An 18,705-nucleotide genomic window follows, 5' to 3' on the forward strand; every position below is an offset into this window, starting at 1 on the left:
TATATATTGGTATAAGTATATGTTGTATTTTAGAGCTACTCACACCAGCATTTTTATAATGTTGACCCGATTTGCATGTTTGCTTATCGGGTGTGTTCATTAAATGAACATAGTTGATAAGTCTTGACAGGTTTAGTGTTAAAGAAGATTGGTTGCTGCTCGTGGTTTGCGTTAGCGTTGCATTTCAAGATAGGCTTTGTTTTCCTTTGAGGTGATATATATTTTCAGTTGAGATAAGGTTATTTGCATTTTCATTTGTTAATTTTTGTAATGAAAACGACTTTTGTTAAATCGAAATTTTTATTGGTTTTTAAATTATCCACATTTTTAAACTGTTTATGGGTTTTTGGGAGTTGAGAGTGCGTCACACCTCGAAGATCGAAGAGTCGGGAACAAATAATGTTTTTCTGAATTCTGTCGAAATTCGGGGTGTGACACTCGTCATTCTCTTAATCACCATTACTTTTCTACATAATTCATCTCTTTCGTCATCAATTAGTGTTTTGATCATATTTGGTCGAAACATAATTGGCGCCGTCTGCGGTTCTTATTCAAAACCCTCGATCACGTTCTGCAAAAGTTATGTCGCGTACTCAAAGAGCTCAAGGTCTCGATGCAATTACTGACGATCATAACGAACATGTTGGTCAAGGTCAACTTGGCGATAACGGACTAATCCCTCCTACTATTGTCGTTCCACCAATGCGCCAAATTATTCAACACAAGGTTATTGCCTCTGACGATTCTCCATCATCTGATGCAGATAATGTCAGTCAAATGTCTCGCGAAGCATTTCTTAAAAAGTTCAAGAGTGTTCGAAAACATAACAACTACTACAAGCGTCGTCTTAAACGACCCATTCCACTCGTCGATAATGTTGTATCTGTCACAACATAACGTAACACACGTCAACGACACAACAATGTGTGGGATAGTTTAAGTGGTGAGGATGAGATTCACAATAGTCACAACAGTCATTAACGAGTTTCAAGTAATGGGTGCAGAGTTCCTCGAACTCCACCGAGAAACAACCAACCACTCGGTCACGTTCTCGATAGGCAAGGTACTACTAATAACCATCTAACTGCACCCCAAGGTCATACAGATTATCGGCAAGTCCCGAGGAATTCGGGTGGCGAACAGAATAATGGTCGCACTCATGATCGGAACCATCAATATGGAGATACACTTCAGCGACGCGATTTTTATCATTATGAACAATATTGTACTGAAGGCCCAACGTACCGACCACATTCATCTCGACACGATGAATCTTCGTCATTTTCTTCTCGTTCCGTTCGTTCCCATAGGCGTCATCGCGACTATGATTATGAACCAGCTGATATAGATCTGATAACTCCTCAACGTGTCAGAGAAATGATTAAAAACACCCTTCTTGATAGTGATCCTTTTGAATCGACACTAGAGAATCTTGCAGTTGAAGATGGTATTTTGGACAAATTTTCTCTCGCCGTCCAACGGGCTACCCATAACAAAGATTTCAAACAACCAGAGTTTGATCAATATGATGATGTCGAGGGCTGCCTTTTGCTTCATGTGATTAATTTCACGAACAAACTCGGGAGGTGATGATGCTTTGAAATGCAAACTTTTCCCTTCTACATTAAAAGGGGAAGCGTTGGTATGGTTTAGCAAATTACCCCCGCGATCTATTCGTCGGTTCAAAGACTTAACCGAAAAAAATTCGAAGCATTAATTTTCATCATAATCTCAAACACCAAATGGTGTCTGGGTTTTTTTCAACATCAAACAACAACGTGATGAAACTCTCTGTAGTTTTGTCACTCATTTCCGCGAAGCTGTAGCTGAGATTTCCGAGCAATCCGATCTAATAATGGTCTACGCTTTTAAAGAAGCTATCTTGTTTGATAAAGACGGGTTATACCATTCTCTTATTCAGGACATTCCATCTTCTCGAGATGTGATCGGCTTTTATAACAAATTCCAATACACAGGCCTAACTAATCCGTCCAGCCCCGCTCAAGTCCCATCTAATCAGCCCGTCGATTTTCACATATAACTATTCGTTTAAATTCACACCTTATTCATTCTGATTATTATTTTCTCATTACTTTTCCTTGTTGATTTTCTTTTCTCTTCTTTGCCATATGAATTTCGTTCACATGCCAAAGAGGGGGCGGTGTTTCGACCCCCACCTATGTGGCAAATGTCCATTGGTAAGGGTTTCCATTTTATTCGTTTAATTGACAGGGCTAAAGCCCAATTTGCAATATCATGGATCAATGTACAGTCCCATTAACTCATGTGTCAAAGGCTAAACCTTAGCCACATGGCTTGCCACTAACGTACATTAATTTATGTCCAGATTCATTTCTTATCAAAGAGATAATTATCAATTGAGAGTTATATTCAATTACAATTACTTAAGCTACAAGACTACTTAAGCTACAAGGAGTCTCTACTCTACCTATATAAATATCAAACTATTTTTCATACAGAACTATGTTCTTGAGACTTGATCCCATCGATAATTTGGGTATGTAGGCAACCGAAATGTACAGTCTCATCATTCTCTCAATCACCATCACTTTTCTCATTACTTTTCTACATAATTCATCTTTTTCGTCATCACTTAGTGTTTTTATCATATTTGGTCGAAACATAAGCCACTAGATCTCATTTTTTAAACCATTGGATAGAAAATGGTTTAGGATGTTTAGTGGTCTGTAATCCTAGTTTATCGAGCATCTCTTGGGAAATTAGGTTATCAGTGGAACCACCATCAATAACAACAATGCACAACTTACCTTTACTGAGACATCTGGTTTTGAAAATAGAATGATGCTTCCATGTCTCCTTATCACCCACCCCAATGATCATTGTTGGTGTTGCAACTAAGGAGAAGTGTGTTGCTGACATTACTGGGGATTGTGGGGATTGTGCGTGTTTCTATTTGGGACTCCTAACAAATGATTGTTCTTGCATAGGTGTAGTTGGTGTTGTGTTATCAGCCTGTGGTGCATCCCACAAAGGCTCACCACGATTAGGATTAGGCGAATCTTAGTCAATTGAAGCGCTAGTACCCCATCCTATATCCTATCCATCTTCATAAAACTGATTTAATTATGATTCTGTCATGTTAGTCAAATCTATCACATAGCTCTGTAAAGATTGAAACTTTAATGTTTAGAAGTAAAGATAATCGGTGTTTGACCTTGAAAGAAGAAAAATTGAATCTCCTATAAGAAAAGAAGCAAAAGATTGAAATTTAATTTAGGATGAACAGTAACACTATGAACAGTAACACGTGAATAGTGTTCCGATAAATAGTATTTTCGTGAACAGTACCCAAAAAACAGTAACATGAAAATTTTCTCAAAAAAAATGAAGAAGAAGAAGAAATAAAGAAAATTGGATTTTACTTAGGAACGATTCGTGCTCTGTTACCAGATTTGATGTAGATTTATGAGCGAAAGCGATTAAGAAGAAGAAATCTACAACTTATATGAAAAACAATTAAGAACCCTAAAATAAAGAAGTCTCTTTATTGACTCTCAGAAAAAAAAAATCACTACTAAATATCAGCTCCCTGAAACGCTAACCATAAGCCCTTATTTATACTACAGGGAGTGACTCTTAAGGACAAAACTGCCGAAAAAGTAACTCTCAAAGACACCTTTTTTTTTCGAACTCACAAGGACCGGATAGATGGAAGGTCAAGTATACCTTTGACGCGAAATAAAAAACGGATCGGGTAGATAAAATGTCAAGTATACCCCTGACGCGAAATAATTAATGGTCCGGCCCAGACGAAATGACCCAGTGTATTTAGTATGAACAATCATTGTTCATACCTTTAACCATGTATGAACACTCATTATTCATACATTAGCTATGAACAATGAGTGTTCATACCTATTGAAGCTATGAACAATGATCCAGTTATAAACATTGATCCAGGAAAAGAAGAAACTGACAATCAATGGCTGCACGATAATGTTTATGGTATTGTTTCTCCTTAAAAAAATTTCAATTGGTAGGTATGAACATTGAATGTTCATAGTCCTTGGGTATGAACATTCAATGTTCAACTCGATCTTTTCTCTCCACTAAAAATGCATACACGGTGTAAAAGTAGTTTAAAGTCCAAAATTTATCTGCTTTAAGTATAACACGGAGGGGTTAAACTGGTATTTTAAAAAAATGGAAAATTTCATGGAAGGGTATAACTGACATTTAAAAAAAGTAAAAGGGCCGAGCCAACTTATTTTGCCCTTGAGGGTTACTAAATTTGAAATCGTGGGTTCGTGAGTTACTAATTGCTAGAATTTAGTGTTGTGAGTTACTTTACAAATTTGAATTGGTATTCTCTAGACTTCCTTTCCCCCAAACGGCCCAATTTCTTGTTTATACTAATAATAATAAAACAGCAACTAAACTAGTGGGTCACGATCCATGGGCTTGACCACCGAACCTTGAAAGAAACGAACTCATGTTCTACATCACATTGTCTCTTTTGACTGCATTATCTTTAATATATAGAAAAACGAGGGGTCGAGTGAATAGTGAATGTGTGTGGACGTAGGAGCATTTTGGTCATTTCACATTTTTTTTATTATTTTTTTAATTTTTGAGGGGTAAAATAGTAATTTAACATTTATAAGCTTTAAAAAAAAGTCTGTAGATCCCACGTGGGTACCACGTGCACAGTAGCTAGTTTAATGAAACTTTGCCATTTTGTTCTGCTGTGTCTTTGCAACACATAGCAGTATTGCAGGATGATAATGAATCATTATACCAAATGGTCAAATGGAAACAAGTAGCTTTGCTTTTGAAGTATAGAGGATCCCTTATGCGGACTTGGCAAATACCCTCGATGCCATATGATCTTTAGAATTATTTGGAATATCAGGTATTCATTGTTCATGACTGCTCATTCTTCTTCATGGTAAATAGTTAAATAGATCTCAAGATCTTCAAGTAGTCTTCACTCTTCAGAACTAAATAGAATTGCAGAACTATTGTGGGCGTAACCTTTTCATTGCTAGTGTGATTTAAATGCGTCTCCAAAAAAAATGTAAGTATTTGCAAAGGACAGGCTTGAAATGAACATTTTTTTCTATGGCTATTGACAAAGACGCCGAGGCATATTTCGATGGAATTATGGCGACTTTCTACTCACGATATGTAAGGGTGGAATTCGAGCTAAACGAGCCGAGCTTTATCATGCTTAAGTTCGGCTCGTTAATTACATGAGCTTGAAATTGAGCTGAACTCGAACCAAGCCCGAATGGTTCGGTTATTTTACACTATAAATATGCTATTTGAGTTAAACGAACAGAGCTTCATCAAGTTCATTGTTACACGAGCTTGGCTCATATAATTAATCGAGCGAACTTAAGCCGCTTAGCTCGAATTCCACCCTTAACGATATGAGCCATCTAAATCTAATGGGTGGCATACAGCCTTAAGTGATATGTAGTTATGCACTCCAGATGAACTATAAAGTTGATGATCTCATATAATCCTTCTCACTTTGTGTCACCTGTCTTGTATATGAGTTAATTGCTGTCTAGAAATCAGCCAACATTTCCAAATTCCTACCAAAATAGTAACGTTGGAGTTCCTAATTGTATTTTTCAGAAACTCGGTTAGAATAGGAAAACTATGGTCCTGACTCCTGAACTACGTACTGTCGTACAGATGCTAATCTGACTGTTGGAGAGCTCAGAAAGTTCACTTTAATGCCTGCGGCTGCACATTGTCAAATCTGAAATTATACAATAGGAATAATTCCTATTGAAAATCTGAAATTATACAAACTAGTTCCAGGTAAAATGTTCATTTTCACTGGAATTACGTCTTTTTTATTGATCATATATTTGCAGTGTATTGTATCGTCTTTATTACCTTATTAGATGTCATGTAACTATCTAAGTGATGTAATTAAGGTGCTTGACAGACATTGGGACTACGCACTTAAGTTTAAGCAATGTCCAAAAGAGTTGATATGGTCCTATTATATTTTTGTCTTACTGATACATGATAAGAAAGAATTAAACTGCCAATTCAGGTGCAGTGTACTCACAAGTCACCCTCGACGGTGACAGCCGCGTTATATGCAGGTGGACTACTTCCCTTCAACGTTATATGCATTAAGTACGGCCCCATTAAGTATCTATACATAAAATATGTACACATTCCTTTTTAGCTCGACCAAAAGCAACTTCATGTCGATATCCAAATTTGCCGAAATTTGAGGAATAGACATTTAGGTCGGCATGCATGGATACTGGTTGTAGGGGTGTGCACGGGTCGGTTCGGATGAGTAAAACCGACTACCGAACCGACCCTGTCGGTTTATATGCTACAACAACCGATCCAAACCAATATTATACATTTAACCGATCTGAAACCGAACCGACCAATTTCCAACCTAACCGATATCCGATTTGAACTGATTATTTTACTGTTTTAATCATTTTTAATCAAACCAATTCCCTCAACTTTTGGATGAATTCAAAAAAAAAAGTAAGAGCTGTATAGAAAATACAAAAAGCAAACACAATTAAAATAAAATGAGAAAAATAAAATAAAAGAAATAGAGTAGAGAAGAGAATAAGATATAAAAGAAAGTATAGATTGGTGACGGCATGGTGGTGTACTGGTGGTGCAAATTGAATGAGAAATGGAGGACTGGTGGGAGGTGGCGGCTATGCCCTAACTAAGAACTCAAAACTCAAAACCCGATAAAGACATTAGGGTTGGACATTACTTTATGTTATTTATTAGTTTATTTATCATATTAAAGGTGGGGTTACACGTGGGATTTTATAGATTTATTAGAAACAGATGAAATTGGAGATGGTTATATGAACTCCACCTTATAGCGACTCCAAAGTTACTCCACTCATAAAAATGAACTTACAAAATGAACTGAGGACTAATTTTTTGTGGATGTGTACATCTCATGATGGAGAACACCCCCACCAAAAATCAGCTCAATTGAATATGTCTAACTTTGTCAAAAATTGTATCGAAATTAAAAAAATCTGGACCGTTGGATAATTTCATAACTTTCTAAATGATTTTTGATGAGGTTGTACATCTTCAAATGAGCTGATTTTTTGTGAGGATGATCTCTATTGTGTGGAAAACATCTCTACCAAAAATCAGCTTCTAGTTCATTGAGTTAAGTGGTAGAGTTCATTTGGAGTTCGTTTTAGTGGAGTTCATATAACCATCCCCGATGAAATTACATACACAAGTGTATGCTATATTATTAGAGCGGGTCGGTTCGGTTATTTTTGGGTTTTGCAAATATTAACCGACGTCCAAACCAACATAGTCGGTTATGCAAATTAATTATCCTATCCAAACTGATTCTAAATAGATAACCGACCCGCATGACTCGGTTCGGGTCGGATCGGGCGGATTTTTGCACACCCCTACTTGGTTGTGTCCCATGATAAAAAAGAATGTGGACTACTGGCACTGTATAATCTAGCTACTAGCACTGTATAATCGCAGTCACGGCAGGGACAGGCGTGCTAAATGCACTACAACTGAGCTAGTTCCCTCCCTTTGCCATCTTACTGCGCTGTTGCAGTTCTATATATTGAACATGCATATGGGACATTTCTTTTTATACCTAAACCCAAGCAATTTCACCTCATGGCGCTTCCAACAACGCCACTGCCACCACCTTTTGCTCTCAAAGAAGCGAGGGTAATAAAGCATAATAAAAAGAGGGCTACCTGGTTTAGGAAATGGGAAATGAAGGATTTGCTCTATGTATCAGCTGTGCTGCTAATGCATGTGTTATGCTTGTTTGCACCTTTTACCTTCAATTGGAATGCATTTTGGTTGGGAGTGGTGCATTACATTTTGTGTGGCCTCTTTGGGGTTACACTCTGTTACCATAGGGGCCTTTCACATGGGAGTTTCAAGCTTCCAAAGTACCTCGAGTACTTGTTCGCTTATTTCGGGATGCTCGCGCTACAAGTATGTTCGCTTATATATTATTTCCACTCTCTACCGAGATGATAATCGAAACGGATATACGAAATATGAACATCTGGGCGTGTAACGTTTAAAGTCTAATTTCCTGGTTTCTCTTGCTAATTATATGCAAATATGTGCTCTTTTGAATGTTATCTTGTATTTCTACATGAATGTACACACGCTCTGTTCGTATTTGTTTTGTTTTTTGTATTTTTCCTTCAGGGGAAGGGTCTAATCTTCAACGTATTGCAATAAACAACTTTATATACAACTCACTGATTTGGGATGAGAAGTTGTGTTTACATTTTTACCTTTTTTTTTTATGGGACGTTTACACTTTTATATACTCCCCAATTCCCCATATTGGCATATTCAAATAAGTAGGTTTTTTACTTGGGTGAATCTTACAAGAAGTTGGGCTCTTTGGTTTTGATGACAATTTCAGGGAGATCCAATATTTTGGGTGAGCACCCACAGGTACCACCACAAGTTCACTGATACAGAGGCGGATCCACATAGTCCAGTTGAAGGGTTTTGGTTCAGTCACATGGGTTGGATCTTTGACGACAACTATCTTGTTCAGAAGGTATATCTCTCTTCTGGTGGGGTACCAAATGCAATCAAATTTTTTGACTACTTAAATGATGCGTACGATGTTTTGTAGGGCGAAAATTATGTAAATGTTGGAGATTTAGTGAGACAACGCTACTATAGGTTTCTGGAGACTACTGTCGTGATTCACGTATACTTACATGCAGCTCTGTTGTATATGCTTGGAGGGTTTCCTTTCCTTGTGTGGGGAAAGGTAAGTTCGTTTTCACTGAATATTTGTAGTTTTTATTTATTTATTTATTTATTTTTGATGGTTAAACCAAATACTTGTAGTTTATCGAAGAGTTACATGTCTTGTGAGTCTAATGGTTAAGTCCAATGGTGCACCGTATAACATCCAACCAATTTTTTGTTTTTTAACATTTACATGTTTAACTCCCTTGAGGTTGTCATGCTAGCTGGTGTGAGTTAGTGGCAAATCTGCAAAATTATGTTTTTACTGGGAGGCTTGTACGCGCATGTCACAAGGGAGTTGGGGACTTGGAGACTTGTAGTTGCCTCCTAGCATCCCTCTTTTCGTAAACCTTAAAAACTTGTATGAACTGAAAGTTTGAAACTGATGGACTGATGGAAATGGCATGCGAATGCAGGGAGTAGCAACCGTATGGGGTTACCACGTCACTTTTTCAGTGAATTCAGTATGTCATATTTGGGGACACCAAGCATGGAACACAGGGGACTTGTCAAAAAACAATTGGTGAGCACATATAACACCTTTCCATCAGACGGAATCTTGAAGTTTTTAATTTCTCTATTTCTTTAATCGTCTAGGCTAATTTTTGTTCAGGTTCATGGCCTTATTTACCTTTGGAGAGGGGTGGCATAACAACCATCACGCCTTCGAGTTCTCTGCTCGACATGGATTGGAATGGTGGCAACTAGATACGACGTGGTATGTAATTAAACTGCTTGAGCATTTTGGATTAGCAACCAATGTAAAAGTACCTTCAAAGATTCATAAACATAAAAAGTCATTGAAGAATCGAATGGATGACATGAAGCCCCAAACCGATATTAAGATGCAGAAGATGATTTCGGTTGACTGCAGTGAAGCTAAGGCGTACTTATCAACATGAATTGGTCTCAAAGAATTATTGAGGGCATATTGCACTATGGCGTATATGAGGGATGGTAACTCAGTCCATTACGTACTTAATTATGGTTGTCTCTGAAGATCGCAAGAACTATCCTGTATTTAAAATTTTAAATTGATGACATCTCCTTTTTCTTCCCAACCTAGTCTTAATAGTGAAGTATTAATTAACTAAGATGCTAGAGTGTAATTTCTCTAATTTGTCTCCAATAACATGTAAAACTAACTTAATTTGGCTTGGATTTGTCTCCACTAACACCATGAGTTGTATCACAAAGTAGAAATTCTAAGGAAACACATGTTAAAAAATTTCCAAAGCCAAAAAGCACGAATACAATGATTAAAGAATTAGTAGAAAATCAAAAAAATAAATACGTTTCTGTCTAAGAAGGGAGAGATGCAATATAAGTAATAAGTTGAAAAAATCGAAAAACCAAAAGCTATTTTTTCAAAAACGGAATTGCTTTCGCGTTGAAAAAGAATGCTTCTTAAGCATTTTATTATCAAAAATAGTAAGCATTTTATTATCAATAATTTTATCGTAATATTAGAGGTTTTGGTACACACACCTGGCTGGAAGCCACGCACTGAGAACTGTTTGTACTTTGTTGGCCCCTTTAAAGTTTAAACTACAATGCCGCCAACTCTATTTTCATGTTCTTTCTCCACGCATACGAGAGTTATCTCCTTCTCCCTACCAGCTGCTACCTCCCTTCACCATCAGAAGCTTCTGCGCTAATTGCTTCTCTGCCTTCTCCACCATCATCTGTAACACCACCAGTTGCAACCTAAAGTTAGGTCATAGGCTGAATAAATACAAGAAACAAGAAGGTTGCGTTAGAATATTGACATCGATAGCATCATGGCTAGATCTGATACACAATCTTTTGTCTCCACATTGGCTTTTTCATCAGAGATTTCTTTTGACACCTAACCATCTCCAATATAATGCTATGCATTACGGTCTTGAACATCCATAAATAACTACGCCTCTTGTTTGGCATGCTTTGATATCGTACTACTACTAGATGGAATTGAAGATTTCGATCAAGAGGATGTCTGTGGTATTATTTGGCAGAAAGACAATGGAGGTTGATTTAGCAAACTATCTGCTCTGCCCAGGAAGTCAGGAACTAAAGACGTGAAACACTGAAACTGTGGTAGTTACTTACAATTGTCCCCTATGAAATAGAGGGGTCATTAATTGATAAGAACATCATTAATCCAACATTATATATTAGTAATTACATATTTCATATCCATTAGTTGAATTTCTCCCTCTTTCAAAATCTCACCCAATTCCTGACAGCTGTCCCTTTCTTCGGCCATAAGCTGGAAGATCCGAAGAATTGATCAACCCAAACACAATGTCTGATGACTGATAACGTGGCCCAAATACAATGTCTTTTCACAAGGACATTTCATTACTTAATTGTACCCACCATACGTGGGTGTCTCCCTCAAGTCCTTATCCACAGTGCCAGAAATGACATGACATTTATAGGACGCCCCCATAAATAGGACCAGCACATTTTAACTAATTCAACGGTACTAGCACCTTTCTATTAAATACACAAAAAATACTAACGGCAAGCACCTGCTGCGGGATCGCACAATCCACGGCATTGGATTGTCGTGAGATCCTATATCCCATGGAAGGTGGCTGCCATGGGTTTTTTTTTTTTTTAAAAAATTTAATAGCCACAATAAAAAAAAGTTAGTTGCCGCGAGATAATTTTGTTGACTAAAATGAAGTATTTGCTTGTGTTAATTATCAAAACTCTTCTTCATTAATTTGATTACAAATTTTTTTTATAGCATATGAAAATATTTACCGCGAGATAGCAAAATTATGGCTCGATTGTATATTTTTCTTGTCATGGTTTTGGTGTTGTTCCTAGAGTGTATAAATAAACTTTAAAGAAGAAAATGAGGTATACATATGTGTGTGTGTTCAATACGCAAAATTTGAAGTGAAAAAAAAAAAAAAACACACACACACACACACACACAAAAATATGCCATGAAAGAATCGCCAGATGGGATATCGCGATCTCGCAAGAACCGATGTCGTGGATTGTGCGATCTCATGACGATTGCTTGCCGTGATATATATGAGATATCGCAAATCTGCCGTGCGAGAACTATGGGCATGTGGGGTGTAAAAGGACATATAATGAATAACCATTATTGTTTTACTTTTTGTCAAAGGGGTGCTAGTCCCATTTATCGGGGTGCCAATATCGCGCCACCATTTATAAGCCTAAGAAATAAGCATTATCATAAAATGATAATTCACGAATATATATACTTTATAGACAATAGACAAAGAAGAAAACTATTGGGAAAAGGAGACAATTAAGACAAGTAAGAAATTTAAATGTTAAGAAACTTTTCAGATAGTAAAAATTAAAAAAGAGAACACTAAAAATCAGACTTAAAAAAGACACTTTAAATCTAGACAGATTATTTAGATGAAAGTATGAAACCTTATGAAAACCAAAATAAATTATACCAAACTTCAAACGACTTACGCCGAAATAGAAAGTAACTTTACTTCTCTAGTTGACATTCCCAAGTCAGATAAGATAAAGTGCTGCAACAAACACAGGATGATTCGTTGGTTCCTTCTTCCTCATTCGGGTTTACGTTTATCCTCTTTCCGGCATCTATCTCCTCCTGGATACGTATTCTTAGTCATCCCCTTCCAATGTGCATAACACTCCCACAAGTCCTTATTCACCAATACCGAAAGGACAATTATCACCATATACGTCCCCATATGGGTTTGGCTTAATAATAATGCTTAAAAAAATGACAATTCATTCAAACAAAATTTAAGGTTTCAAAAGAAAAAACCCATTCACAATCGAACTACCTTAAAATTTTAATAAAATATGTTTTGAATAAAGAAACAAGACCTTAATTATAAGAAACACTTAGAGTGAGTATAAAAATAAATCGCATTGTGTCATCAACGAAAATTACTACTGTAAAAATAATAGGCATCATCTACAATAGTGTCATTAACGAAAACTACTACTATTCTGGGATTTAAAGAAGAATATGAAAAATTAAAGTGAGCCCTAACATTATCTAATAGCAATGAGTTTCCCTACCTTGTTTTCGTTCCTGCTACTCTTTTTTCCAACGATTTCACCCCCTTATTATTACTAGTCTCTTTGTACGTGTCTTCGCCACATAATCAATCCCAACAATTCCCAATTTTTTTTTGACAAAATAAAAATAAAACAAAAATGGCATGAATTATAATATTGGCATTTGGCAAGAGGCAAAATAGGAAAGAAAAATTAATGACGTGATGAATTTTACTGTAGAGTCCCCCGCTTTCTTTAAAGAAGTAAGATGTTAACTGGACTACTAGAGCACTTGTTTTATAAAACAATAGTTGCGTAAAAAAAAAATACTTGTGTCTTTTTCTATTTTAGTAATTAGAAAAGATATTTGGACCTAAGGGTGCCAACGGGTCGGTTTTGGGTCAGGTTTTAGCGGTTTTGGTTTTACTGTTTGCGGTTCTATCGGTTTCGGTTCTCAACGGTTTTAGTATGAGAATTATATAATCCAACCCAAAACCATCAAAACCTACGGTTTTTTTTTATCGGTTTTGGTTCTAATTCGGGTATTTATTATTTATTATGATTATTAAATAATTTCAATCATTTAAACACTAAAACTTATTTTTATTTTTATTTTTATTTTTTTCCTACATGATAATATTTTATGTATAATTAGTGATGTATCAACAATCATATTTACATCAATCTATGAACATATATCAATCATACACGTTAAAATATTTACCATTCATGTGATAATTTCAAACTTTGATATATAAATTAAAATAATCAAATATCTAACCCCAAAAATTTGATTTTTTTTTACGTGCATACACATATATTTGTTTCCTTGTATTAACTCGTGTACACGTGTAATCACATATATTTGTTATACAATCACATACATTTGTTATATAATCACATATATTTGTTATACAATCACATACATTTGTTATATAATCACATATATTTGTTACTTTGATATATTTTACTTGCATTCATATATATTTGTACACATATATTAACTCGCATTTTAAATCGAACATGCGAGTACATGCGTCTTACAATTATATCTCATCACTAATTTTTAACATGAACACTATTATACGCACAGAAATGTGTACCTAGGTCTATGCAATTGATTTTAGAGTCGACACTAACTTTATTAAGGAAAAATTGAGTAAAACCTATGTAAAGGACTAGCCCTCGAAACTAGATGATTATTGGGTTCGGGAGTCAAGGTACAATGTGGAAGGTGTTAGGCACCCACTCGCCTAGTAAAAACCAGCCTTACTTCTATTGAGGTGTAATATTTTGAGATAGGCAAACGAAAAAAGCTTGAAAATTAACCTACCAAGTTGGATGATCTTTACTAAATTATTTAAAGACTAATAACTATATGCTATATAAAACTAAAAAAAAAAAAAACCTAACATGCAATGCTAAATGAAACCAAAGAGAAAAGAAAGATGTCACCTTGTTTGGAATGTTGCCTCATACTTGATTGTAGATTGATTGACTGATTATTGATCTTGATTGATTGTTGATAAATGATGATGATGAATTTGATTTTCACTACACCAAAACAGATTTTTTGTGACGCCTATTTGGCATCACAAATATTATTTGTGATGCCAAATAGGCGTCACAATTTGCATCACAAAAATTTCTGACGGCATATTGGCGTCAGTAATTTGTGACGGCATTATGGCGTCAGTAATTTTGTGACGGTATTTTGAATTTGTGACGGCATTGTGGCGTCAGTAATTTTGTGACGGTATTTTGAATTTGTAACGGCATTTTGGCGTCAGTAATGTTGTGACGGTATTTTGAATTTGTGACGGCATTATGGCGTCAGTAATGATGTGACGGTATTTTGAATTTGTGACGGTATTATGGCGTCACTAATCATATTTTTGTTTTGCTTTTTAAAAAAACATAATAATGCACCTGCTGCCATATATTTAGAAACTACCCCAAGTGCTCTAATCACTACTATACAATTGTTTCCATTCATCCATCCACATCTGATTACCACACAAATAAAATAAGAAATCTTGTATTAAAAATATTTAATATATATAACATTGTATTCTCAACAAACAATATAATTGTAACCCTGCTACATGCGTAGTCCCACATAGTAAATTTCACTCAACAATTGTATTAACACGCCTACACTTACAAAGAACCAGTTCTAACACTTACAAGGAACCAATGGACAACGACTTATAAAACGACAAGAAAGACCAAATTTCACCCATAGTTTGTCTTCATAACCTTCTTTTGAACTTCTCTCAGCCAAGCTTAATGCAGACTCACTGCAGAATCTAACATTGAAGAATTGACTCTATACATACTGCCTTGTAACAAACTTGAATTGCTCCTTGTAACAAACTTGAATTAATTGCAGAAGAAGCTTTACAGATCGAAGCTTCTCTCTTTTACGGTTGATGAGTGAAACTGCATCAAAATGGCGATATCTCTCGAACTTCCCATGAAAGCATATATGAGCGGTGGAGCAAAGCTAGAATATGTAATCCTCAGACAACAGAAGCAAAGTTTCTATCAGACTATGGTATATAATACGATGATGTAAGATGTTGATAAAGAATAGTAACTCACATAGACCGTATTGTGCAGGCAAATTTGCAAGCTTTTATGTACAATGTCCTAATCTACAAGAGAGAATATGTAGATTTTAGTTTCGGACATGGGGAGGAATGGATCTCAATTGACTATTTTCTATTCTGAATTATATTATCTACCTGAGGAATGTAGAGACTTGCAATTGTGAGGCCTGCTATGAGATCTCCCTTAAATTTACTAAAGTTATAGTTTCGCCCCTACATTGTGCTTCAGATCCACATCGCGTACTCTGCGGAAACGGTTGCCAGAAACAGTAAGGCCATCATGACTTAAGTACCAAAGGATTTTGATACTTAGCCTTTCACAGAAGAACTAAACACCAAGGGCAGCAGAAGAAGCACCAAAAATGACACCGGTAGCGAAGAATAACCAGCCAAGAAGGGCACCAAGGAGTCCATGGCAGCAGTAGGCATCAGTGGCAGCAGCAACACCCAGGAGCAGCAATCAGGTATTAATGTAGTTTCCCAGTCATTGCATAGTACATATTAGGAAATATATATATGAAGGGTTAAAAGTCCAAAATACTGACTTCGAAAAGTCATAATGTTTTGTATTGGTATATTTGCTCGAGTCAGAAAGACATGACACACAATTTCTAATCTTTTTCTTGGTTTTTTCTCTCCAAAATCCCCCCTCCCCCCAAAAGGTGAAACTCGAGACCAGTTCAGCTACTCATTATTTAAAACTTCAAAGATTATAAACTTAAACTCACCCTTGCACCAACTTTCCTCCAAAATCCCATAAGGTAATATTGATAATTTGCTTCACCATATATATATGATCAACCACACACGCTTATTTCTCATGGTAACTGATTATCATTTTAAGCATTTCAAAAATAGTATAAATGTGATAATAATACGACATGTATGCACAAGATCTGTTGCAAAAGTCCATGACGAAACCCACTTGGAAATGTTAAAGGTCTTGTAGCCAACATGCTTACAGAATTCCTCCCCAAGTCATCTAGAGCAATGGCTAATTTTGGGTATCTTTGCAAGAGATCCAAAGCAATATCTGTACAAAATTAAGCCTTACTCGTGAGTATCCCAAAGTAGCAGCTTCATAATGCAAAACATAAGCCAAAGTACAAATGTAAAAATATCCAACTTTTAGTGAATATCAACTTCTACAGAAAGCAACTACTTGTAGTATCCCATATATCCAATCCCCACCAATTCAAGATAAATCATCAGATCCGCCAATATCTACTGATTAATCAAACATCAACCACATCCTGAGGCAATTCATGGATGAACTATCTGTTTTCTTTTCCTGTTTTCTATTCTTTTTTTTTTTCCTTACTGCAACTAAAATAGACTTCTATAAATGCAATGAAAAAAAAGGCCTCACCAAATACCTCAAACTGCAATTCCTTAGAATGGATCCCAGTTCACCAGAATCCTCTAGTCACTGCTCGTTTCATCGCAGACACACGACGCAAAAGCAAGGGGACTTTAGTCTGCAATCAAGAAAAGGATAAGTTGAGGTATCACAATTCACAAACCAAGATCAATGTGCTATCTAGAATTGAAATACATACAACACTTAATTAAGTAAAATTAACTGAAAATTACTGACCTGCCTATGTTGAGCTTGTGCAATTTAGCTTCATGGTCTTCTGATCACTTGGTTGCACAAGAACAGTGATAGTTTGCAAGCAAGTCAATGACTATATCAAGAAAAAGGTATAGGTACTAGAAATAGGTGGTCCGTGGTGGACTGATATGTTTCCCTCCCTCACTATCACCTTATACTAAATTCGTGTGGTTCAAAATGCCTAAGCTTCATGGTTGTTGTTTTTTGGGTTTCACATTAACGATTATAAAGTAGTTGTGGTGGGCTTTGTCCTTTTTGTTCAAAAGTGACTATCTGAGCAGCCACTTGTTAGAGAATGTTTATTTACTGCTGTAGTGGGGTTGGTGATCAGTCCATGTAACCTATCTACGTTTTGTGGCCTTGCACATATAATTTAGAAACACTGATGCATGATGACCAATGCATATCACTATGCTTGATTGTACCCGACGGAATACTCAAAAATGGTAACACATAGGAAGAGACTGATACTAGTGGCTTTTTTGCAGAGCCAAACACCCTACACATATCCCCCCCCCCTTTTTTTTTCTAGTACTTAATTAAATGAAAGTTCATAAATCTTCATCACTACTATAAGGCAAAAGAAAATGTATGCACAACACGACTTTGTTAATTTGTGCTAAGCCAATTATGCGATATTGCTTGGAATAATTCAACGTTGAATTATCCAAGCAAATATTAAAAAAGATTTAGTAATTATTAAAAAACATACCTCGAAAAATCCAGCACAGATCGCATAATGAGGGGTTTAGCGAACCAAAGATGGAGCCAAGAATAATTCAACGTTGTGCAACCCTAACACGAAAATCAATTTCTCAACACCGCTCAACCATGTTTTTGAACTCTAACCCAAAAAAAAAAAAAAAAAATCAAATTAAGTGCTATAAACTAGTACATAGAACGAACATCCATCCATATCCCATATTTAAATACAGGAACAAAATCAAGTTTTAATGAAAGAATGACTACCTTGGTCGAGGGCTGCGACTTCTTGACCTGCCTCTTGGGTTTGGAGAGGTTTCTATCACTCTTCCTTTCTTACTATTGAAAGAAAAAACACAAAAAGTAAAATTTAGAGTGCTACTATACTTATGACATAAAAGTAAAGATTATATATATCTATGCAGTCACAGCGACACTTGGCACCAGGGTTAAGCCTTAGGAGCATGGCGTGAGCCTAGGCATGCCCTGGTGTGCAGACACGCCATACACAAGTACACTATTCATGGGATGACTCAATTTAATAGTTTAGCTTTGGATTGGTTATCATGAATTTAAATTCAATTACGAAAATAATCAAGCACAAATCAAGAACTTACATTGGTTCAAAGATTTGGACCGTTTTAGCAAATTGAACCATGATATCTCTACCATCAACATTCCTTCCCTCAAAACAATAACACCAAAAAAAATAAAAAAATAAAAAAAAAAAAAAAAAAAAAAAAAAAAATATATATAATAAATATATATATATATATATATATATATATATATATATATATATATATATATAAATATATTTGTACATAAATGCTCACTAAAACAACGTGAAACAAATTAAACTCCTGCAATCCCTCGCTACTTTACAAAGTGAGCAAGGCAAGTGTTTTTATCCGTCTCCCTATAAACAATAAATGAGACCTTAGTTGTTCCTCACCATTGTGGTTAAATAAGAAGTGATCCTAACAT

General features: G+C 35.8%; 2 protein-coding genes and 2 long non-coding RNA genes across 11 annotated transcripts in view; 2 read left to right on the plus strand and 2 right to left on the minus strand.

Moving 5' to 3' along the window:
* Positions 1 to 18,705, plus strand: part of LOC147520135 (acyl-CoA 5-desaturase AL21-like) — a 106,340-nt gene that overhangs the window by 20,215 nt on the left and 67,420 nt on the right. The window lies entirely within an intron of this gene.
* Positions 7,488 to 9,929, plus strand: LOC147520138 (acyl-CoA 5-desaturase AL21-like). Its single transcript, XM_086591613.1, has 5 exons — positions 7,488 to 7,986; positions 8,432 to 8,572; positions 8,651 to 8,791; positions 9,189 to 9,295; positions 9,386 to 9,929. The coding sequence occupies exons 1-5, from the start codon at positions 7,657 to 7,659 to the stop codon at positions 9,672 to 9,674; spliced, it is 1,008 nt and encodes a 335-aa protein (XP_086447739.1). The 5' UTR covers positions 7,488 to 7,656; the 3' UTR covers positions 9,675 to 9,929.
* Positions 10,187 to 10,757, minus strand: LOC147520139 (uncharacterized). Its single transcript, XR_015212466.1, has 2 exons — positions 10,542 to 10,757; positions 10,187 to 10,457 (listed from the first exon to the last, which is right to left on the minus strand). It is a non-coding gene; the product is annotated as an uncharacterized LOC147520139 (long non-coding RNA).
* LOC147520140 (uncharacterized) lies at positions 16,302 to 17,333 on the minus strand. Of its 2 annotated transcripts, none has more exons than XR_015214378.1 (3): positions 16,999 to 17,333; positions 16,771 to 16,879; positions 16,302 to 16,434 (listed from the first exon to the last, which is right to left on the minus strand). It is a non-coding gene; the product is annotated as an uncharacterized LOC147520140 (long non-coding RNA). The 2 variants fall into 2 exon arrangements; XR_015214379.1 differs by having other exon boundaries at positions 16,778 to 16,879; positions 16,999 to 17,325.

This window comes from Coptis chinensis, chromosome 2 (assembly GCF_015680905.1).
Source record: "Coptis chinensis isolate HL-2020 chromosome 2, ASM1568090v1, whole genome shotgun sequence".
Classification (NCBI taxonomy): Eukaryota; Viridiplantae; Streptophyta; class Magnoliopsida; order Ranunculales; family Ranunculaceae; genus Coptis; species Coptis chinensis.

What these genes read in the sequence shown, in the direction of transcription:
- LOC147520138 (XM_086591613.1), top strand. Translation starts at nt 7,657, where the DNA reads ATGGCGCTTCCAACAACGCCACTGCCACCACCTTTTGCTCTCAAAGAA. An exon ending in TCGGGATGCTCGCGCTACAA is followed by an intron (nt 7,987 to 8,431) that starts GTATGTTCGCTT and finishes TGACAATTTCAG; the next exon opens with GGAGATCCAATATTTTGGGT. An exon ending in GACTTGTCAAAAAACAATTG is followed by an intron (nt 9,296 to 9,385) that starts GTGAGCACATAT and finishes ATTTTTGTTCAG; the next exon opens with GTTCATGGCCTTATTTACCT.